Raw genomic sequence first — 24,158 nt, 5'->3', positions numbered from 1 at the left:
CCAGAGCTCCAGAGACGGGGATGGGGCCAGAGCTCCCTGGCCACTGGAGCTAGCGAGCTCGGCTGGGGCCAGAACTCCCTGCCATGCTGTCTGTTCACCCTCCTGCCTCCTCCCATCCTCCACATACTCTGGGCTCTTGGCTGGGTCACCGGTGCCCCTTACGGCATGCCTGCCCCCGTCACCGGACCTTCCTTTTCCTGATCTCTGTGGTCTAGGAACATCCATGGCCCATGCCAGACCATGAATGTTGCCAGACCAGGAGTCCCAGTTAAGGGACGTACAACCTGTATATTCTGCTATAGACTAGAATGATAAAGGATAATACTTTTAAAATATCCAAAGCTGTATGAAGGTAACAAGCTAATGTACTCGCGTGTGCTTTTCTGAAGTACAGTCAACACATATGAAATTGTAAATAGAAGGTACAAACAATTTGTGTTATCATTGTTGCACAGAAAGAAAGATTTTTAAATGATATTACATCCCATTTTAAAAATGCTTTAGAAGTTGACAGCTTCTAGTAACCCAGGATTTCAGTTGTTGTTACAGCTGTACAGTTACACTTAGTTTCAAGGCAAATACAGCACAGATAAATGTTTTTAAAAGCATTACCAACAACTGTGCTATGGAGCCTGTATTGCCTCAAGCTACTTTTGTTAATGACATTACTTGTGGGTATAACTTCACTAAAATTTCTGATGATATCTGCTTTTTCCTGTGTCTGAAACTTTGGTAGAAAAGAAAGCAGTTCTATTCAAATGTCTTCCATCCATACGATTAACATTAAAGAATTTAAGTAATATTCTGAGAAAAGTTACCAGGACCGTAGGTGGTTGTTATTATTATTATTATTACTTTCCCAATTTAGAATGCAAAGAAAATCTAAAATCTTTTCAAAGTTAACTCAGTAAATAGTTGTGCCATAAAACTGCAATGCAGTTTTGGGACCATATTACAGTAATTTTCAGAGCAAAGCGCTCAACAAGACTTTTCCCAAAGTGAATGTAACCAGCACATTAAATTAAAATTAATATGCTTAACAAGTGCGGATGTGTCACTCACGAGTTTGCTAATGGGCCACAAAGTCTAGTCAAAATTGGAACTATTTTACTGGTTAATTTCAGCTATTGCTTTAGAATAGTGCAACAATACAAAGGCTATTAGTCCATTATTATTCAACTAACCTTCCAGAAATTCAGTTATTTCCAGAGCTGAACAGTCAGAACAGGTACAATAACTATGTTTCAACCTACAAATCAAAAGTGAGTAATGCTTTTTCTATGTCATTTTTCAAGTACTATCCCTATACCAACTATAAATTAAATTAATGGAGATTGCCTATCTCCTAGAACTGGAAGAGACCTTGAAAGGTCATTGAGTCCAGTCCCCTGCCCTCACAGCAGGACCAAGTACCATCCCTGACAAATGTTTGCCCCAAATCCCTAAACAGCCTCCACAAGGACTGAACTCACAACTCTAGGTTTAGCAGGCCAATGCTGAAACCACTGAGCTGTCCCTCCCCTCCCTGCTGTGAGGATATCAGTCCTTTAAAGAGACTGGTTAGATGGAGCTATCAAGTCATCTCTCAAGTTAACACCACGTAAGAAGGTACCCTCAATAAAAGATGTCACATCCTGGCAAGTCAGAATACTTTGTGGGTATTGCTGAGTATTAAATGTAGAGAGTATTTGAATTACCATCTCTCTCTAAACTACAAACAAACAGGCTAGTTTAGTAGGAAGAAGCACTCTGTTAGAAAAATTAGAGGTAATGTGTAGTTTAGCTCGTAGAAAAATAATTTTATTAGAAAACAGTCTTTTTACAAATCTTTATTCAAAAGTCAGATTACAATAACCTGTTTTTCTATTAGCAAGATCGTTTAGAGGGCTTTGAAATAAAGGTTTCCTTAAACACTAGGGTTGCATCTAGACTGGCTGCTTGAATTTGCGCAAGAACACTGATGATCTAATGTAAGATTGTCAGTGTTCTTCCGCAAATACTATGCTGCTCCCATTCGGGAAAAAGCTCTCTTGTGCAAATGTATTTGCGCAAGAGGGTCAGTGTAGACAGCTAAAAACTGTTTTGCACAAAAAAGCCCCGATGGCAAAAATGGCGATCGGGGCTGTCTTGCGCAAAACGGTCTGTGCCAATCTAGACGCTTTTTTCCTCAAATGCTTTTAACGGAAAAACATTTCCATTAAAAGGATTTGCGGAAAATCATGCCAGTCTAGACATAGCCTTGTAGTGCAACTATAGCTGTCATCTAAGCAAGAAACAATATATAAATTAAGATGTACGAGACCAGTGTCTACCAAATACTAGGGCTATGTCTACACTGCAGGCTTTTTGCACAAGAATGGCTGCTCTTGCGCAAAAACTTGTGGAGTGTCTACACTGCACACATATTCTTGCGCAAGTAAATTTACAGTAAAAGCATCAGAAAAGAGGGCTTCTTGTGCAAGTTATTCCTCTCCCCACGAGGAATAAGCCGTCTTGTGCAAGAGCTCTTGCGCAAGAAGGCAGTGTGGACGGGCAACAGGGGTTTCTTGCGCAAGAAACCCCAATGGCTAAAATGGCCATCAGAGCTTTCTTGAACGAAATAGTGTCCACACTATCATGGATGCTCTTGCACAAAAGCACATGGCAGTGTGGACACGGTCTTGCGCAAGTACTTTTGTGCAAGAATTCTTGCACAAAACAATTCTTGCGCAAGAAGCCTGCAGTGTAGACGTAGCCTAGCAGTTTGGTTATCCTCAAGATCCCAGACAATTCAGAAGTGTGGGCAGAAAGTAGGAAGGCAAAAAGGTATTGACCATGCCCATTTGCCTGACACTGCTATTACCATGCTTGGTTATGAATAAACACCACACAATTTGAGAACCATCTTTATTTTCATGGAAGTTACAGGTCCTCTAAAAATGAGTAATTGTATGAAAAGGTAAAGGGTTGCACTAACTGTTGAGTCAGTGTGCTTGTGCAATGAAATGCCAACGAAATAAATTTGATCTTGATCAGGTACAGCTGTTCATCAGAGAAGCTTCTAAACAGCATGAAACAACTGTAGTATACTCCCAGTCTGATAGATAACCTCTCTCATTCCTCCAAAGCTGCCTTTGCTTCTCTTAGGGTGAGAAACAGCCTCTGCTTCTTAGTTCTTTATGTAATGCACAGATTCTTGTCTGGACCACTTATTTGGAGGAAGAAAAACACTGATCAACTCTGTGCTCCCATCTGTAAAAACTGTCATTGATAGTAAGAATTACTCCATTTAGTTTTGACAAGGACATGCCCTTTATCACATTCTTTAGCACCTTTCACCACCAGGGAATGTGTCACTGGTACATGGTAATCTGAAACTGGTTACATTCTTCAAATACAAAACATGGAGCTAATTTAAGTAGGTCTCCAGTGATCAAAAGGCTGAGTTAAGGAAGTCAAGAAGAGGGAGACAAACAGACTTGTAGCAGTATTAAATCTTCGAAAGATGACTAGTTACCAGTGCCTGATTATCCCATTGCCTTCCCTGGTTCGTCTACTACACAGAAGCCTTATTCAGTTGTGAGTAAAGTCAGATGATATGTAAGCAGATTCCATTTAAAAAAGTGAGAACTATGTCCTGTTAAAGTCTTTTATAACCAAACATTCGGCTATGACTCATATCTATATATAGCTATATACAGGGCTCGACAAATAATACAATCTACTCACCCATGTCAAGTAGATTGCAACCCGGAAGAGCCGGGTTTGGGCGATCTGCGCATGCGCAGAACGATCTGCACATGCGCAGACCGCTGGACAGTGCGGCTGGCGAGCGGGGCTTGCTGCGGTTTGGCGATTCCTGGCTATATATCTATATCTCTAGATATAGATATAGATATAGATATAGATATACACCTCTTGTGTACAAACCAGATAAAATTAAACAATGAGAAGTCCTGTGGCACCTTATGGACCAGGAGTTCTTAACCAGTGAGGTGCGCTTCCCCAGGGGAGTTGTGAAGGGGATACAGAGGAGGTGTGAGGTGCCTCCCAGAAAATTTATCGCAATTGCCTTCTCACTGGATAAAATTCTAAAGTTTAGATTTCTTCATAATTAATATTATGAATTAAAATTATAAACATTAATTTCTTATTAACGTCTAGAGATCGGCACACTACAATAGCAGTGCGAATCAATCAGGCCTATGTGACAACACACTACAATAATAGTACGCGAGCATTGCCGACTTCATCTTCAAATATTACGTAAATTTATTAGGAAAAGGTTCAAAGTAAAAAGCTCATATTATTCATTTAGGTATTGTAAAGGGGCTCACTCACCCCACAGCGCCACCAGCCATCGGACTTGCAAATTAGCTCGGACGGCTACACCCAGCAGGTTCACCAGGTCCCAGGGTTCAGGCAGGCCTTGGGGTTAGACCCGGGCCTTCAGCTCAGGCCAGTCCTCCAAATCGCCAGGCACCAGTAGAGCCTTGGGTTCCTCTAGGTCAGAGGGTAGCCCTGCTGGCTGGCTTGGCCAGGCCTCGGTGGCCCAGGCAGGGGAGCCCTCGCTGGCCTGAGGGAAGGTGGCTGTGGGAGGCCCAGGCCAGATCTCAGCCTCATCAGCCAGGAGCTCTGGGCAGGCCTCTGTCACCCTCAGAGGCTGGGCCCCGACTGAGCTCCTTGGCAGAGTTCTTGTAGTCCTTGTCACACCCCTTAGCTTCCTGTCAGGTGAGGAGGCGGGGCTAGGCTGTGCACAAAATGACGGCCAGGGGAGTGAGTGAACATGAAGTTCACTTTCAGGGGAGCTGTGAAGGTAAAAAGGTTAAGAACCCCTGTTATAGACTAACAGATTTATTGAACCGTAAGCTTTCGTGTGTAAAGACCCACAAATTATATCTTATGTTAAAGTTACAAAGTTATTTCTCTAGCTGAGACAGTGCCACGTGACTCTATAGTTTTCCACTACTGTTCTCCAAAATGGTTGACAGATTGTAAGCTTTTGGTGCCCAGAGATATTATGTGGCTTTTGATTTGACTTAGTATCATACAATCCTGTAACCTGATCAAACAGAAGAGCTTCAGGATGACATAAGCAATGCTATGTTGTGTTTAGTAAAGAGATCCCATATGGGAAGATAAATTTATTTAATGCACAGTACTACAGGAGGGATCAAGTTATTTTGTTTGTTTAAAAAGCCAGTAACAGGAAATAAATACAGGAAAAGCGTATGAAAATTAGAGAATACTGCACTTTTAAACAATGCCAAGGACACCAATAATCAAGCCAACAATGTAATGCATAAACCTCAATTTTAAAGTAACACAGGAGGCAGAGATTGTAGTGAAGAAAATACTTCCTTGATGCAGTTTACTGAAGATACAAAATGGTTATTAGTGCTACATCCATGTTATACACCAAGGGACAAATGGCCATTGCTAGCTAAAAGCTAGACTTCAGTGGGGGATAGAGAAGATACAAATACAGTGTATTGTGCATAAAAGTACGTAGCTAAGCCCCTCACGGAGCCTGCAAGGGAGTGAGAAGATGAGTAAGCTTACACATACAAGAAAGCCTCATGTTTCTTCATATTCTATCTGCTCTGAGGATACAATGAAGGTTTTACTTTCCAAGGGTGTTAATCAGATACAAAAGAACAAAATTTTATATGTACTTAAAATATATTAGTTTAATTTAAAAAGCCTTTAATGTTAATATTTAACATCATATAAGATTTTGATTTTTGACATATCACCCTAACTTCTTCGTTTGTAACTAGAGACACTGTAAAGCTTACATGCATCATACAGCAAAAAACAAAAAAACACAACAAAAACACGTTACTGTAAAAACAAAATTTTCTTGATGGACTGTCCCTATCTCAAAGATCAGCAGTGAATTTGTTTGCAAAACATGTCATGGGTCAGAGTAACTGGTCTAAAATTGTTTGTGTTTATAAGAAAAAATAAACAAGAATATTTATTGTTTGAAGTATACGCTACAAATTCACAATCTACAAAAGGACTGAAATCTAAATAAGTTGTGACAATCAGAATGATGAAAAAGGAAGTGCTTTATAAATGTGAATTACTGCCATAGAATAGAGTTGTCCTCCATTACAGTATATCTAGCAGTTACAGTGCATAAAAAGCTTTTGTTTCCTTATTTTTTTTACAAACATCTTTCAGTTAAATTACTTGTGTAGCATTAAAGCATAACCAACTGAATACACTAAAATATTATTTTGTTTCCCCTAAATGCAAACCAAATAAAGGTTGTGTAAACTTGCAAAGACAAAACTAAAACTGAAGGATTTTTAAAGTAACAATTGCATGTGATAATGCTTTTTTGTATGAAAGGGGATGCAAGTGACAAGTGAATCAAAACAGTATTTTCTCTTTGACCACTGAGTCTAAATGTAGTTTATAATGATAGTGTTACATCTATGTTTCACAGATGTTAAATTTAATGTAAATGTATTCCAGTAGCCTTCAATTATTTCCCTTTTTCCTAAAATATCTGGTACTTTTCAGTGCTATTTAAAATGCTTCACTGATTTTGCATTTTCACATGGTTGTTTGTTCTGTTAATATCTTTTCAAATACCATGTTACCCCAAAGCTAAAAATCTAATTTGCTAATCTAATCACACATTTTAGTGACTTTTCCTTTTAAGTGTTGATGTTGACTTCAACAATAATCAACTCTCAGCAAATCTCAACTCACATTTCAGAACTCAGATTCATTGTCAAGATGACTGTGATTTGGAATTGGATTAGAAGTTAATACTACGCCATTGTTCTATAGCAAATATGTGAAGCTCTGTTAGAATATACTTGTCTTTTATCCTTGTCTCAAAAATTAATTAAGACATTTAAAAAAACCTCATGGTATCACTAATGTTTTGCATATATCTCCAGACCCTGTCACAAAGATTCTCACTGTAATCTAATCAAAATGACTTGAGACAGGGTCACAAATATATTTAAAAACTGCCAAGTGAATAGGCAGAAGTGACACTGCTCCACCAAATGAGGCTTAACCCCAGTTCCTTAACTTTAAATGAGAAATTGTGAGATGAATATATACTTTTCCATACACAACAAATAGTGGCATCAACACCACATGTGCATTTCAAGAAGTATAATATGAACCAAATAAAAACTGCATTTTATTTGAATGCCTCACACATCACTAATATCCTTGGCAACAACAATTTCTTCAGACATCTATAGGGATTGTGGATATTCATCTGGGGTGGGGTGAGGTGGAGGGAATTAAGACTCTTGTTTAGGTTTCTAAATTTGACTTTCAGCCTCAAAATATCAAAGCTTGAAATTCTGACTTTTCACTGAGTCTCAAGATCCTTTCATGCATGATCACTTATAACTTTGTTCTTCTGAATGGAAAAGAGGCATGTTTGAAGGGACACATCTGATGAAATGTAATTGAACAACATACCTATATGCTCCTGTCTATGCCTACTATAAACCCAGAGTTAGTTTGTTGGCAATGCACTAGCAATCATTGGAGTACATTCGGTTTCTCTTGTGCACCTGGTCATTTTTTGCCTTTTGTTTATACACACGCACCTCTCTACTTTCTGCTCTGCTACATCAAACCTTTACTCTTTCACTAGTAATAATAAACTACATTTTATATTACGTGGTAGAAAAAAGGATTAATGATTTTTTAGTCAGGCATGCGACATTTTTCTATGAAGATGTATCTGGCCAACATATCAAAATCTCAAAAATGTCTGTTTCCTTACCATATGTTTGTCTTCCAGTAAGTGTGCAGTAATTTCAACATTATAGCTCTTACCTTTATTTTAAGTTAGCTGTTAATTTCAGAGAAACATGATGATTTTTTCTTTTAAATTTCCAGAAATAACTAACATGAAGACAAGTGACTATTCGTAAAAAATGAAAAACCTTTACTTACTTGCTACCTCCAGAGATGCATTGTGACTCACGGCTTCACCAAGGTAATTCCTTGCAACACAGACATAGACTCCTTCATCTGGTCGACTTTTGCGTCCGTGTACTATGCGTAAGAAAAATAAAGATCCGCTGGGCAGCAACATCCGATGGGAGCGAGGATCATCTTTATCAGTTTCAACTCTTTCACCCCCTTTATACCATTCAATAGTTGGGGTTGGCCTGCCTTCAGCTTTACAGTTCAAAGTTGCTGGTTCTCCTTTTGAAACAATTAGATCAGAAGGATGCTCAACAATTCGAGGTGGGAAATCTTCTTGACGGAGACGGGAGCCTATAAAATAAAGAAACCAACGTTTTTTTATTAGATCATAGAATACTAGAACAGGAAGGGATCTTGAGAGGCCATCAAGTCTAGTCCCTTGCCTTCATGGCAGGACTAAGCATCATCTAGATCATCCCTGAGAGATGTTTAGCTAACCTGCTCTTAAGTACCTCCAATGATGAAGATTCTACAACCTCCCTAGGCATTTATTCCAGTGCTTAACCACTCTGACAGGAAGTTTTTCTTAACATCCACCCTAAACCTCCCTTGCTGCAATTTAAGCTTAATGCTTCTTGTCCTAATCATGACCATACACCAGGGGTGTGCAAGATAGGGTCCGTGGGCTGAATCTAGCTTGCCAAACCACTGGATCTGGCCCGTGGCTGCCCCTGCAGCCCAATCAAGATCAGAGGTCGGGGAGTGTGCAAAGTCTCCTTCCCCTCCTAGGGGCGCACAACACCAGAGGGAGCCACCAGCTGTTCCAAACAGCTGGCAGCTCTCTCTAAGTTCTGAATGACCCTGGCGGGGGGGGGTGGGGTGGGGGGGGAGAGACTTCATATGCTTCTCCACCCTCAGGCCAATCAGAGTCTTGAGGTGGGGGAGCACATGAAGTCTCCGCCCTTCCACCACAGTGGGCCGGACCTAGAGGGAACAGCTCCCTTCTGTCCAAGGCCCAGCCCCTTCTGCCTGAGACCCCCGCCCCTTAGGGGCGGCCTGCAACCATTTCCAAAATTCATGAAGTGGCCCCCATTCAAAAATTATTGCCCATCCCTGTTATACAGTCACTGAATGGAATTCAGAATTTTGTAATATGAAAATTTGACTGTTAATTCACAATAATCTGGTACTGTAATAAAAGGTAGTTATGATGCCACTCAAATTTTGATCAAATTTAATGCATTTCAGCATGCAAGTGCTTTCCTATAATTGAGCAAAATAAGGCGACATTTGTCAAATAACAGTCTTCTGATATCTATGGGTATGTCTACACTACCCCGCTAGTTCGAACTAGCGGGGTAATGTAGGCATACCGCACATGCAAATGAAGCCCGGGATTTGAATTTCCCGGGCTTCATTTGCATAAGCGGGCTGCCGCCATTTTTAAATGCCGGCTTGTTCGAACCCCGTGCCGCGCGGCTACACACGGCACGGGCTAGATAGTTCGAACTAGCAAGCCATTCTGCACTATCTGTACACCTCGTTCCACCTGGTACAGATAGTTCGAACTAGCAAGCCATTCCGCACTATCTGTACCAGGTGGAACGAGGTGTACAGATAGTGCAGAATGGCTTGCTAGTTCGAACTATCTAGCCCATGCCGCGTGTAGCCGCGCGGCACGGGGTTCGAACAAGCCGGCATTTAAAAATGGCACCGGCCGGCTTATGCAAATGAAGCCTGGGAAATTCAAATCCCGGGCTTCATTTGCAAGTGTGGTATGCCTACATTACCACCCTAGTTCGAACTAGGGTGGTAGTGTAGACATACCCTTAGTCATTTAACAAAACAGCTAAGTTATTCATGCAGATCTACTGTGTTACAGTACAAAGATGAAAAACCTTTACAGATAGCAGGGGAGTCTCAGTAAGAGCAGTGCTTCTTCTGGGCATGTGAAATAGATCTGAAGTTGACGGGACTGGCAAGCTGGAGACTCCGGATTTATGAAAGGGCATTAGAGTGTAACATCTACTAACTTCAAAGTTCCTTTCTTCTACTTGTATTGTAAACTGCTTTGTACACTCATTAGGCAGTGCCCTAGGAGCATGAGAAAGTGGATGGGCATGGAATGAAAATACCGTTCACAAACTTTCTGTACCTGGGAAATTACAGATGAGGCAATGTCAGTAAGGAGAATACTACACTCATTACAATACTGGAATGTTTATTCCCTTGTTCTATATCATTCAAGATCGGGGCCAAAACAATGGATGCTTTTGAACTAATAAGCGCCTCGTATAGATGACATCATGAAGAAGCTCACTGCAGACTCCCATATGACCAGGAGCAATCATAACCACCTATTAAATCATTATATACCACAGGAGAACAGGACAATGCAAGTTAGATGGCCAAGTATAACATTCCATTATGAACTATTCTATGGTATAGATGAAAGACTACAAAGATTTCCAGATCTTTAAATTCATGACAGCCCTGCCCTCCTCAATATTTTCTCTTTCTATATATATATATAAATATATGACTTTATCACAGTGAAAATTAGCCACTGCATTTAATAATTCTTGATCATTTAAATTTAAAATGTCACAATTCTCTATTGGAGTACAGGCAGTCCCCGACTTACGCGGATCCGACTTACGTCGGATCCGCAGTTACGAACGGGGCTGCCCCGGAGTACACGGACTGTGGGACCTCGAAGTCCTGCCGCCCGTGTACTCCGGGCGAGAAAAGCTGCTCCGCGTCTCCCTGGTCTGCAGACCAGGAAGACGCGGAGCAAAGCCCCGGAGGGGCTCAGGCAGCGGGGCAGCCCAGGCACGCCTGGGTTGCCTCGCTGCCCGAATCCCCCCCCTCTCCCCCCGTGGCTTTGCAAAGCCTCGGGGAAGCCGGCAGCGGAGTAGCCCAGGCGCGCCTGGGTTGCCCCGCTGCCCGAGCCCCCCCGCAGCTTTGCAAAGCCGCGGGGGGGCTCGGGCAGCGAGGCAGCCCAGGCGCGCCTGGGCTGCTCCGCTGACGGCTTCCCCGAGGCTTTGCAAAGCCACGGGGGGGAGGAGGCTCGGGCAGCGGGGCAACCCAAGTGCGCCTGGGCTGCTCCGCTGCCGGCTTCCCTGAGGCTTTGCAAAGCCGCGGGGAGGAAGGGGGGGCTCGGGCAGCGGGGCAACCCAGGTGCGCCTGGGCTGCTCCGCTGCCGGCTTCCCCGAGGCTTTGCAAAGCCGCAGAGGGGCTCGGGCAGCGAGGCAGCCCAGGCGCCCCGCGGCTGTCCTGCTGCCGGCGTCCTCAGAGGCTTTGCTCCCCGTCTCCCTGGTCTGCTGTTCTCCGCTGCCCGCGTCTTCCTGGTCTGCTGGGGTGGGGGGGGGGGCGCAACTAGTACGCCCCCCCCAGCAGACTAGGCTTTTCTCCGGACGCCTGTGGCAGAGCAGCTGGGGCACTGCCGGTTGGTCCCGCAGCGCCGCTCTGGGCGCTACTGTACCAACCCAGCAGCACCCCAGCTGCTCTGGTCCTGATTCAGCCGCTGCTGGTCAGTTTCAGCAGCGGCTGAATCAGGACGCCTGGGGCAGAGCAGATGGGGTGCTGCTGGGTTGGTCCAGTAGCGCCAAGGAACCGCGCTACTGGAGCAACCCAGCAGCACCCAAGCTGCTCTGCCCCCGGCGTCCTGATTTAGCCGCTGCTGAAACTGACCAGCGCTGACTACAGGAAGCCCGAGGAAGAGTTGCTCTGCCCCGGGCTTCCTGGAATCAGCTGCTGATCAGTTTCAGCAGCAGCTGACTTGGGGACGCTTGGGGTTCTTAAGTTGATTCTGTATGTAAGTCAGAACTGGCGGTCAGTTTCAGCAGCAGCTGAATCTGGACGCCAGTTCCGACTTACATACAGATTCAACTTAAGAACAAACCTACAGTCCCTATCTTGTACGTAACCCGGACACTGCCTGTAGTATGTATTTTGAATGGCTACGAAGCAGAAGCACAATATACAAAAATAGGTGTTTTATTCATCACCTGTTACAAGGTCAAGAAATCTCCATCCCTAGAAGTTTTTAAGTCTCTGCTTGACAAAGACCTGGCTGCGTTGATTTAGTTGGGATTGGTCCTGCTTTGGGCAGGGGACTGAACTTGATGACCTCCTGAGGTCTCTTCCAGCTCTGTGATTCACTAGTACAAATTAAATTTCAAACTAATAAGCCAGCAATTAGTGACCCGTTTAGGGATGTTAAATGGTTAACTAGTAACCATACAACTTACTTGTATGGTTACTTGTTAACTGGTGACCTGACCCTTGGCAGCGAACTCTGCCAATGGCCAGCCATGCTGGGCCATGGAGGGCCAGGCAGCGGGATCTAACACCTATGGTGGGACCCCATGGCCGTGACCACAGCAGGGCGAGATGGAAAGAGCTGAGTCAAAACTCCTAACCAGTTAAGCACTCTTTTTTAACCAATTAAATGCTTTAACATCCCTTGGCCAGTCCCAAGACATGGACTTGGCCAACTGTGTTAAAAATAGATTTGTATGCTTTGTGCAGTGAAAGAAGAGAGTTTTATATGAACTCCTGTGATAAGTAAATTCACATCTACTCAACCACCAATCAAATGTACCGTGTGGTCTTTTGATGAATGGCACTATAGTATGTTCATACAGAACATATTTGCATTAGCATTACTAATTAATTAATTAATTAATATTAAGTATAAAAATACATTGAACCTAACTAAAGCTGAAAATCAGTGAGATGAAAGAATCTTTAATTTATTTGCTCATTTCTGCAATCACTCATTTCTGTTCCAGAACCAAAGAATCTTTCAAACCTATGAAACCTTGACAATAAAAATAAGCACAACATTTATTCTGCATATAATTTTTACAAACTAAAACTACGCACAATGGTTCATCTACTGTTAAGGAATGAGAAAAGTGAAAGGGAGTCCGAAAAACCCTGATGTTTTTCCTCTTTTATCACTGTTTGGCTTTGGACAAGACATTTTGGGTGCATACACTGTAGTTGGAAATGCAGCTCTGAGTCAGGGTTATGGTGTGGACTGCAGGGCTATTTAACTGTGATGTGGACATTGAGATATGGTCTGGCATGTAGACTCTGCCAGTGTAGGAATCTGAAAGGTGGGAGTGTCGCAAAGCCAGGGTTTCAGTCCAAGTATCTATACCACAGGTAAACAGCCAGCAGCTCAAGACCTGTGAGCTCAAATCAGCTAGCACAAGCCAGCCACAGGTGTCTAATGGCAGTGTAGATATACTCACAGAGACCAAGCACAGAACTCGGACCAGGAAGACCTGGGGTTAAGATGTCCTTAAGCCATTTCTGGACCCTCCAAATTCTGGATTTAAAAAAAACACAGGAGCAATTTATACTGCCTAAATTATTACATGTTCCTAGAGCTGCTCTATGTGTTATAGTGCTGCCCAGAATCTCTGCAGTACACCCTTGATACACATCTCCTGGCCCTGGCCCTGGCCCTGCCATATTTCCCACACAGCTATTACAGGAAATCCTTGAAACACAGCCTTCCAGCTATTTCCATAATGCCTGTGCTGCAGGAATCTCCCCCCAGTCAAAACTGGAGATTTTTTTTACATCATCCAAGCCCTTACCTACGGTGAAGGAGCAAAACTGGTGTCAGGAGGGGAGAGGGAATCTCACCCCCAATCTTTAGTGTGCTTGCAAAGGAACTCAATATCTCCTGTATTCCTCAAGGAAAAAAAACCATAGACATGAGGGATAAAAATAAGGCAATGCTTATACAGTTTTTAGAAGATCTAAAAATGCTAAAATTAACTATCTGAATGTATTATATTTTAAAATATTATTTTAAAAAACAAAAGCTTGACATGATTTTGGGTACATTATCTATGCTACATTTAGAGGGTTACACTAGGCAGTCAATTTAAAAATACACATAATACAGCAGGACTACTCTTTTTTTAAAGTTACAGACTAACACAGCTACTCCTCTGAGACTTTGAGACATAATACAGTGCTCAACCTTCTAGATACAAGAAAACAAGCAAGTCTCTCTGAATACATTCAGTGTTCTTTTCATGCACTGTTCTTCAAGTACCATAAAACAACAACAGTGCAAATACCTGGCTCAGAACTTTCTTGAAAATTGAGACATTCTGATTTCCCGTGGGAGATCGGTGAGGTGACAAGAGAATCTTTTTTTCATGTATTTGATAGGTAACAGTACATATGTTAAAATGACAGAACCCACCATTAACAGATTTTTCTGCTGACACTTTAGAAAGTAACCCCTTTCTGGAAAATTCCTTGACACAGAAAGGGCAAAAGTTGTATGAGTAGTTGAATGCACATTGTGAACATTCACAGCAAATTTTGTGACAACTGCCTGAGGGGATATAATGGCCTTGGCAACCAAGTGATAATCTTTCTGTGTATCTACATGCTATTTTTTTTAAATCTTTCTTTCTTTCTTTTTACCCTTGTTATTTAAGCTTCATTTATGTTTCATTGAGTAGAAGCAGCTTCAATTACCAACATAAATCTTACTGTGGGCACCAATCCTGTAATTTTCTTGTCAAAATGCTACCCCACCAGGGATATTTGGTAAAAATAGAAGCACAGGACCTATTAGTTACATACTATATTTGGCACTAAATACATAGCTGAGCTACATTTTCCCCCCAAATCAGACAGTACTGTGTGAAAGGAACTAACCAACTTGTGTTCCCGATTCTGCTATAATTCTACTCCTAGATCAGAAGTCAACAGGATGCCACCTATTAAAGTCTGCCATACTGATTACTTTCATTCTTCTAGTTAAATGAACAGTATTATGAAAAATCATGTTTCAACTTTATTAGATAATACCATAGCTATTTTTATAAGAATTCAGATCTTGGAGGAAACAGATGTGAAGAATCAGAAGGATCACAAGGTTAGATAAATACAGCTAAGCTCCTTAGGACAACATTGTATTTATTCTCTTCTTAAGAAACCCTGAAAGCTACTGGTGAAGTATACAAATATGTAATAATACAAAATAGATAGGAAGGGAAAAAAATAAATGTAAGCCAATCTGAAAGCTCTTGATTTCAAGGCAAAAAGTAAAGTTATTTTGTTCCAAGCCCAGCCCTCAGAATATCTCATGCGCAAAACAAAAACAAAACAAAAACCACATCATATACCACTCTTAATATCTCAAAAATGGCACCATGAAGCATGAAAAGTCTATATAACCATATCTAAATCTTCCCAGAAAAATTCTAAAACTTCAGTTAAGATGCTTGAAGAAAACCTTATTTCCTTCAGCTCAAGATCTAAGACAGAAGATACCAAAAATCTTATAAAAAACTTGTGATGTGAACAATTGTAGGTCTTTAACAAGGTGCCTATAAAAACATTTCCTGCTGGTCTGAGTAACTTTTCCTATTCAAAATTTACCCTGAATAAAATATTATTTTTCATTGAAATTATCAGATCTGAACTGTTCCTCTTGTGTCTTTTGTTCATTATATGTCCACAAACAGAATATACATATTTAACAGATCTCTTTTCTAATGGCATGTTATGTGAAGTATTTTGCATAAAGCATATTCAAGTTAGGTCATTCATATTCGTAACCATATTTCCATAAAGAATATAGGATACAACATCACAGCTTTAAATGTTTCACAGGGTAGGTCTAACAAAAAGTGCACAGAGATATTTGTACAGTTGAGAATAGAGTACAGAAGATTATTACACCGAATAAACTGTGGACTGTTCAAAAGTGATCATCATTGTCAGCTAGCTCAAATAAATTAGGGTAACTAAAAAGCTTGGTCTTTTTTCAGAGGTCCAGCTCTTTCAATGTTGTGCTCATCAGCCCTCACCCAACTGACCAACCTGAAGCTCTCTAACATACTCAGTGTTGTTTCTCTGTAATATACTCTTCATTTTCACTCTGCCATGTGATAACAACTTGAGCTAAATAAGTAGCAAATTTATTTTTGTTTGTTAGATGTGCTGAAAATGTCCAAATTAATTTTTTTGTTAAAAAAGTAAAATAATTTCAGAGGAAGTTCGTTTCATTTGAGTTTTTAAAACAAAATTTAAGTACCTTTCAAAATGAAAAATTAATTTCATATGAAAAATACTTTGTTTTGAAAACATCAAAATGAAACATGATGACACGTTTTCAGATTTTATGAATACCATTTGGCACAAATTCAAAAAGTGTTTCAAGTTGACACAATCTGCATATTTGGTAACAAAAAACAGTTTGACTCAAAAATCTTCCCCCACATCTAGTAAAAATGTCGGTATTCCCAGTAGTTTGAGCTATATTCACTGCCTGCTTTCATGGGGTCATGTGGATTTGTTAGGAAAGGACAGGTTCTCTTTTGGCTACCATGTCTCAGATAATAATGCCTTCATCTATTTTGTTTTAACTAAAAATCCAGAGTTCTGGCAACTATACAAAGTATAATAAATAGTATACAATATGCAGATTGGAGCACTGTCACAAAATGCTTATTAAAACACTCTCAAACTGAGACTCTCTGAAATTCACCCAGACTACGACCACGGAAAATGCCTGGCAAAACTACATAAGTTCTGCAGTAATAAAACATAGTCACTTAAAACATAGTCTGCAGTTATTTTACAAAGCCAAACAAAAAAAATTAAAGGAATAGAAACATGAATAGATGAAAACGAGGCATAAGATTTTGCCTGTGTTTGTTTACTTAGCCAGATGGCTATAATTGTATTTAGAAAGCTGTGACATTCAGTCACTCAGAGCAAAAATCTTCCATCTTTACACTGAGCATTATACCGCTATGTAACTACTCTCAATAAAAATCAATGGAACTGTACTATGTAATGCACTGTGCAATTTGAATCCTACACTAATCCCATCTGAATCTCCTATCCATACATGAAGATAGACACAGCTGGTGTGGAAGAGCGTGACCTTTACTTTTCCCTGTAACTCCCCATCCCCTGCCCACAAAGGACCTAACAAAGGTAAATTGCATACCTCTACAATAACATCTCATGGGATTGTTTCAAATGCATACTGTAATTGGACATATTTAAGTTCAAGGGAGATTTCCCAACTGGTACTGCTAAGTACTTTGAATGTCTGTTTTTAGCCTCTACTTACAACCAGAGGTGTTCTTGCAACTCATATGGGAATACCCAACATAAGCAGACTCCAGTGCAAGTTGCAGAAGCCCATCTGGAACCCCAGGCACGTACTCATATTCCTAGCCTACACTGGTGTCTGTGCTGTCATCTCTTAACTGCTATTATTAGATGGAGCAACACAAGCTGCAGTCAGACCTAGGACTGCAATACAGACAAAGTTTTAAAAGCTCATCTGTCAAGTTATTTTCTCTGCTGGTTTTCAATAAAATCAACTCCTTCCACACCCACTTTCAGCACACTGTTGTTACTTGTCAGCAGAGTTGGACTTGGAAAACTAAAGTGACAAGTTGGTTCAGGTCCAAGTATAACTTATCTAACTCCCTACATTCTGTTGTGTAATTTGAGTGATTCCTTCAGATTATGGTCCATCTCTAAAATGTCAGCTCTATTCCTGATACCTACTGTTAGAATATGAGGCCACCACTTGCAAGTCAGTCTGTGTCCTTCCAAGTGCTAGGTTTTCTTCAGAAACAAGCAAATTTAACACATGAATCACTCAATACAAACTTAAAAGATACACTGCAATGTCATATCTGTCTCAGGAGGAGAATTGAATGATAAAGCTAAAAATGGGCATTTGTCCCAAAGCAGAGAAAATGCATCCCCTTTGTTCTGGGATCAATTATCTACTTCAAAACACTGGAAGCTGACATCTGCCACTTCAGACAAATATATATTTAGGCTCTGGGGTGCATGCATAGTGAAAAATAGAAAATAAAACTACACTTTTATAAAATAAAATAAACTAAAATAAAAAAAACTTCCAATTTTTTGGCAGAGTCTTTTCTCTGCTCAGTCAACCACTAATCTATTTTCTAAGAAGTAACTTGTGTTTATAGACAGATTATACTAGGCTAAAATCATTGAGGTTCATTATTCATAAAGATCCTGATCCACTTCCCCTTGTTTATTTGTATGTTCCACAGTTAAACAACCATCTCTACCTTTGAACATTTTTATGTCTAATATATTTATGTAGCAATGAGACTGCTCATTCCTCACACGTGATCCATTTCAAGGCCAAAATATATGTGGACTCCTACAGCAACTATTCTAAAATTTCCTTTCAAAATGTAATCTGCCATCCACCACAGCAGACATGAAAGAATGAAAGAAAAATAACTACACTTGTGCCTTTAGATATTTCCAAAAGAGTCAGATCGGTATGAAGAGAAGTTACACTCTTGGAACTGCTTCCTGACATGAATACAAGATGGAAGCAGGTGGAAAGAATGGTTACTTGCCTCGTAACTGTAGGTCGTCGAGATGTGTTGCTCATGTACGTTCCATGTAGGTGTGTGCACGCAGCAAAGGGGTGGAGGGCCAGCTGAGGCATCTATTGGCCAGCATAGCTCCCTGATGGCCCAACAGGCACTGCTAAGGGAAAAAATTCCAACAATGCGCACACCTTTATGGAATGGACATGAAAAATCACTTGAAGAAGAAACTGAATTTCTGAAAAACTCTCCTGCAAGAGTTTTCCTTGTACTATGTGAGACATACAAAATTATTTTCCCACATAACTGACCACCAATCCTATCATGTTTAGCTCCTGAAGAATTTCATTTATTACAGCACTTATTACCTTGTTTTGATAGATGTTAACTGCTATATCTTTTTATTACAGTCCTTCTGCTTCTTCTAGGATTGTCTCCTTAAATATTTTAAAGGGATACATCTCACATGAAAAGCAATACAGCATCCATCTCATAGAGATTACTAGAATCTTGCCACCCAACACATATCTTAAAAACCTAAAGAGAACAGGAAACTGGATTGTAATAATGCTGAATTCAAAAGTCTATCAATGACAAACCTGGCTGACAAATTAGTGGGCTCCATTTTTAAGATGTGTTTAATGGATATGCTGGGTTAACCATTACATTGAGAAGAGTTCTAGTCATAAAATCATAGGGCTGGAAGAGACATCAGGAAGTCATCAAGTCCAGCCCCCTGCCCAAAGCAGGACCAATCCCAACTAAATCAACATAGCCAGGGCTTTGTCAAGCCAAGACTTAAAAACCTCTAGGGATGGAGATTCCACCATCTCCCTAGGTAACCCATTCCAGTACTTTACCACCCTCCTAGGGAAATAGTTTTTTCTAATATCCAACCTAGACCTCCCCCACTGTAACTTGAGAACATTGCTCCTTTTTCTGCCATCCGTCACTACTGAGAACAGCCTCTCTCAATCCTTTTTGGAACCTCCCTTCAGGAAGCTAAAGGTTGCTATCAAATCCCCCCTCACTTTTCTTCTGCAGACTAAACAAACCCAAATCCCTCAGCCTCTACTGATAGATCATGTGCTTTAGCCCCCTAATCATTTTGGTTGCCCTCCATTGGACCCTCTCCAATGCTTCCACATCCTTTCTATAGTGGGGGGCCCAGAACTGGACACGATACTCCAGATGTGGCCTCACCAGAGCCGAATAATCACTTCTCTATATCTGCTGGCAATGCTCCTCTTAATGCAACCTAATATGCCATTAGCCTTCTTGGCCTTGATCAGGTTCTTTAGGGTCTGCACATCCCAAACTCATAACTCCGGTCATCTGAAGAAGTGGGCTGTGCCCACAAAAGTTCACGATACCATCTACATCTTTTGTTAGTCTATAAAGTGCTACCAGACCATTCATTGTTTTTTTCTAATTTAAAAGATAACCCAGGTATGTTAAAAAGTTTCGGAGGTGTAGCCGTGTTAGTCTGGAACTGGAAAAATTTTAAAAATGAATAGTCTTGCAGTATCTTAGAGACTAACAAAAAATGTATGGTATATTGTTAAGACACCATGAAGCTAATTGCATTTCTGTTCAAGCATTTCAATTAGACACTATGAGAAGATGTCAAAAGCAATTCACTTACTGTATACTTTTGGCTGAAAAAAATAAGAAGTAACCACAGGGAGTCTGAAGTTGCCTCTGTTGAACATGCCTTTTTCTCTGAAGCAAAAGATTAAGTGGGAACTGACAAAAGCCCTCCAACTTCAAAATCCAGCTAGCTCTGAGATTTGCACTGAGACCAGCAACCCAACTATTCAACATTGGGGAAATTCAAATGGCACAATACGCTAAAAAGGCTAATTTCATAAAAGTGTTTGTAATGTGGAAAACAGGGAAAAGTAAAATTATATGAATAAGTGCAGTGTTTTGTATAGTTTTGTTGCTCCCTTTTTATTGTCTATGTCATATTAACTTTGAGGGCACATATCAGTCTCATTAGCTAGTGAAAGTGGGCACATTTTGGCTCTCAACACTCTATATGCATCCCTAAGCAAACTTTCTAAAATACAGAAAGGTTTAATTTGGGGTCTTTAAATATTTAGAGCAAATGTACCTCATGTGACATCAGTGAAAAACTTACAAAAATCAGGCTGGAGAGACACTAATCCTCTGTGTATTTACTTTAATAAAATAATGAAGCAGTAAACATTTCCTAGAAGCAGTAAAAACATTTTAACTCTTTGAGATGATCCCATTTCATGAAAAAAAAATGGCAAACAGAAGATGAACACACATATCTTCTATGTGAGTCATCATTATCAGGTCAAATCCCAAAGGGATTTTGCTTTTTTTTGCAGGTTGAAGGCCACCTGAACTGATCTTGGGCAAAATGATTAAAGTAATCTGGATGCATATTCAATTTGTGGACATTATTGGCAATATTATTTTGCCACTGAAGCTTCTTGCACACACAGCTGCAAGCCAGATACCAGCATTCCTGGTATAATCACTTCAGAATTCTTTCAAAGTCATTTTACTCCCATGCCAAGAAAGCCACCCAAAACAAATCAGTGATAATTGAGGCATTGGTTGGGTTCAGTTTTGAGTATCTTCATTTCTGATCTAGTCTTGCCATTTGATATACATTCATTTATAGATACCAAGGCCAGAAAGGGCCATTGTGATGCTCTAGTCTGACCTCCCGTATACTATAGGTCACAGAACTTCCCAAAAATAAAGTGTGGCTATAAAGCAGCTGAAGATGAATGAGAATACAAACATCAATTCTGTGTTTTTCAGTATCAATTTTCTTGTCACTGTTTCCTGGCCCGTGCACTTCCAATAAAGCACAGATTTTAATGCTTGATCTTTCCAACTCCTTCTAACTTTAGCTGTTTTCGATTAAGTTTAAGCATTCGAGGCACCTACTTTACATATGCTACCAGCAAGCCTGAATAGTCCTTTCACTGGCCATTTTTACCTCAAAAGGGAGGTGGTGAGAACCAGTTATGGCCATTTCAGCAACAAAGGCAATTGACAGGAGAGTTGCAGGTAGGCAGATTCACTGTCAATACCTTGATGACAAGAACTGTACCAACCCCAGAGCAATCCCAAATTACATGTTCACCATACCAAGCCAACCTGTAACACTGCCTTTGAACAATCCACTGTGTGTTGAGAGAGTTACCTTTACTGTGCAGCTTTGCAATCGTACCTTAGGTGTGTACAGCACGTAGCAAAACAGAACTTTGATCTGGTTGGCCACTAAGCATTCCCAGAATATAAATGTTAAATAACAATAACATCAATATTGAGCTTTGTAATAGGCTGCCTTTTACTGAAAACTATAACCTGTTAGATCCTAGTAAAAATGCATTTTTTGACTCAGTGGCACAGCTAATTCATGGAAGCAGTCCTGAAGTAGCAATGATTACAGCTTGACAAAAAAACAGACAAGTCTTGAAGGAAGGAAGCCAAAGTGCTGCAAAGCAGGGGAGAAACCATAAACTGAAGTAAGGGAATCAAAAGGAGTAGCCAAGCCTGAGGAGGCTTAGGCCTGGGGGGGGGGGGGGGGGGGGGCCGGGAGGGGGAAGGAGTTGGTTTTTTTTAGGAGTACATTTGTATTTTTAAAGACAAAAATCAGATTCCTGAACAGCTGACTTTATATTGAGTCTGAGAGGATAGTTTTATTTGAAGTGAGCTTGGATTTTCACTCGCTCATAGGCAGCGATGTATTAGGCCATTGTACCCCATAGTTTATAACATTTTTAAGTACATAATTTTGGAGAAAGCACAAAATATGCAGACACTGTCTGAGCTACAAAATTTTCCTTTGGATACCCTAGACCTGTGTATGCACATATATACAGTAAATGTAAAATATACTTCTCTCAATCACATGTTTTTTGTGGACATGCATGGGGTAGTGATGAGAGATCTGTGCAGATGAAAAATGAGGGATGTGCCCTACTGTGATTGGCTGTGCGTTTTGAAGGTTATTACATATGCCGGTTATGCTGATTTGTTATGTATTGGCATGATCTTTGGATTTGTGTGGGTAGGGAATGAGAGGAGTTGTGATGAGGAGCAATATATATTAGGGGTTATTGTATATTCTAGTTGTGTGGGTAGGTATGTTGATTTGTGCCTAACTTAACAGAAAAAGCAAGTTTTAAACCAAGGTCAAAACAAATTTTACATATCATAACATTACTTTATAGCACCCAAAATGTGCTTGGCCTTCCACCAAATGCTTAATGAAACCGGATCCTTTTCCTGGAAGAGTTTACCAGTAGCAAGCACCTATCCTGCAAACATTCAGGCTTGAAGTCAATGGGAATACTTTCAAGCATGTGTGTGTAAGTGACTGAAGGACTGAGGCTGAAGTGCTAGGTGGGACACATTGAGTGAGGGGAAGGAATGAAGATTGCCTTAGACATTTCATGAAGAAAAAGATCAGGAAGTAGATTTAATTAGCCTGCAACTTTCTTAAAACAGATAGCTAGGAACTATTCAACAATAATTTGCCCAGCACAGATTATCCTTCCTACTGTAATCCATTCAACCTGGTGGATGGCTCCTTTCAGCTCTCCCTCCTATTAATCTGGCCTCAGAACTATTTTTGGGACCTTATCACCTTTCCCTTATACAAAGGTTAAGGGGATTGTTTCCTCACTGCAGCAGGCATTCCTACCTTCTTTAGGATACCTTTTCCTAATCTACTTCAAATTACAATTGCAATTTTTTTCGGGACTCAAAGCCCTGATTAAGTGAGTCCTTGAACTGGGAATCCACTGAACTGCAACAAAATTAATTTTACATTTTAACCCACCTACTGGAGACCTGGTCAACCAGGAAATGAGAGGAAGTTATTAGCCCCAAAAGGAAACTAGCATGAACTCACTATAAAACCCTAACATTCAGTCCTATTCAAAAGGAATATGAGAGGGCTTTTTTCCTCACAGTGCAGGATGATGTCTATGGGCAGGAGGAAAAGCTTACAAACCATCCCACTGAGTGCCAAGCAGTCAATAGACTTGTTCCATTCTTCTGTCCAACCAATGAATGACAGGACCTCACTCCTTCTCTTCTAAAGCCCATAAAGAAAAGGCTACAACAAATTCCTAAAACAAGGGCGGGAGACCTTTTTGGGGTGAGAGGGCCACTGACCCACAGAAAAATCAGTTGGGTTCAGGCTAATAAATTTTGTGTGCTCCAGCCCCATAGGAGGAACAGCAGGAGGGCTGAAATGCCAGTGTGGGCTCCCCAATGCTCTGGGAGAATCCTGAGCCTCAGATGCCGGATCCAGGCAAGCCTTAGATTCCTCACCTCTGCCTTAAAAGGTCCAAGAATTCTTCCCTTCCACTTCCCCACTGGTCCAGCCATTTCTTCCATCACCTCTGAGGTTGTGAAGAGCATTATGGCAGTATATCAGTGCAGTTACTCAGAGTAGGCATATGGAGATCTTGATGGTTCATTTAACAGTATAATTTGTTTTTAATACAGGCAGTCCCCGGGTTACATACAAGATAGGGACTGTAGGTTTGTTCTTAAGTTGAATCTGTATGTAAGTCGGAACTGTCATCAGTCGCTGCTGAAACTGATCAGTTTCAACTGCGGCTGAATCTGGACGCCAGTTCTGACTTACATACAGATTCAACTTAAGAAACCCAGGCGTCCCCAAGTCAGCTGCTGCTGAAACTGATCAGCGGCTGATTCCAGGAAGCCTGGGGCAGAGCAACTCTGCCTCGGGCTTCCTGTAGTCAGCCGCTGGTCAGTTTCAGCAGTGGCTGACTTGGGGACGCCTGGGGCAGAGCAGCTTGGGTGCTGCTGGGTTGCTCCAGTAGCGCGGCTCCTCAGTGCTAC

At 41.0% G+C, this 24,158-nt stretch overlaps 1 protein-coding gene across 7 annotated transcripts in view; it reads right to left on the bottom strand.

Annotated features, from left to right (window-relative positions):
* The window catches only part of ROBO1 (roundabout guidance receptor 1), a 1,014,318-nt gene that overhangs the window by 355,389 nt on the left and 634,771 nt on the right, over positions 1-24,158 (bottom strand). For all 7 annotated transcript variants that reach the window (XM_075909735.2, XM_089773438.1, XM_089773439.1 and 4 more), the window contains one exon: positions 7,924-8,250. In XM_075909735.2, coding sequence (XP_075765850.1) covers positions 7,924-8,250 — 327 coding nt within the window. The remainder of the gene's footprint in view (positions 1-7,923; positions 8,251-24,158) is intronic.

Source organism: Pelodiscus sinensis, chromosome 1 (assembly GCF_052426305.1).
Source record: "Pelodiscus sinensis isolate ZL-2025 chromosome 1, ASM5242630v1, whole genome shotgun sequence".
In the NCBI taxonomy this organism is placed as follows: Eukaryota; Metazoa; Chordata; order Testudines; family Trionychidae; genus Pelodiscus; species Pelodiscus sinensis.
Note: the sequence above shows the minus strand (reverse complement) of the source record. Positions and strands in the feature narration are given on the sequence as shown.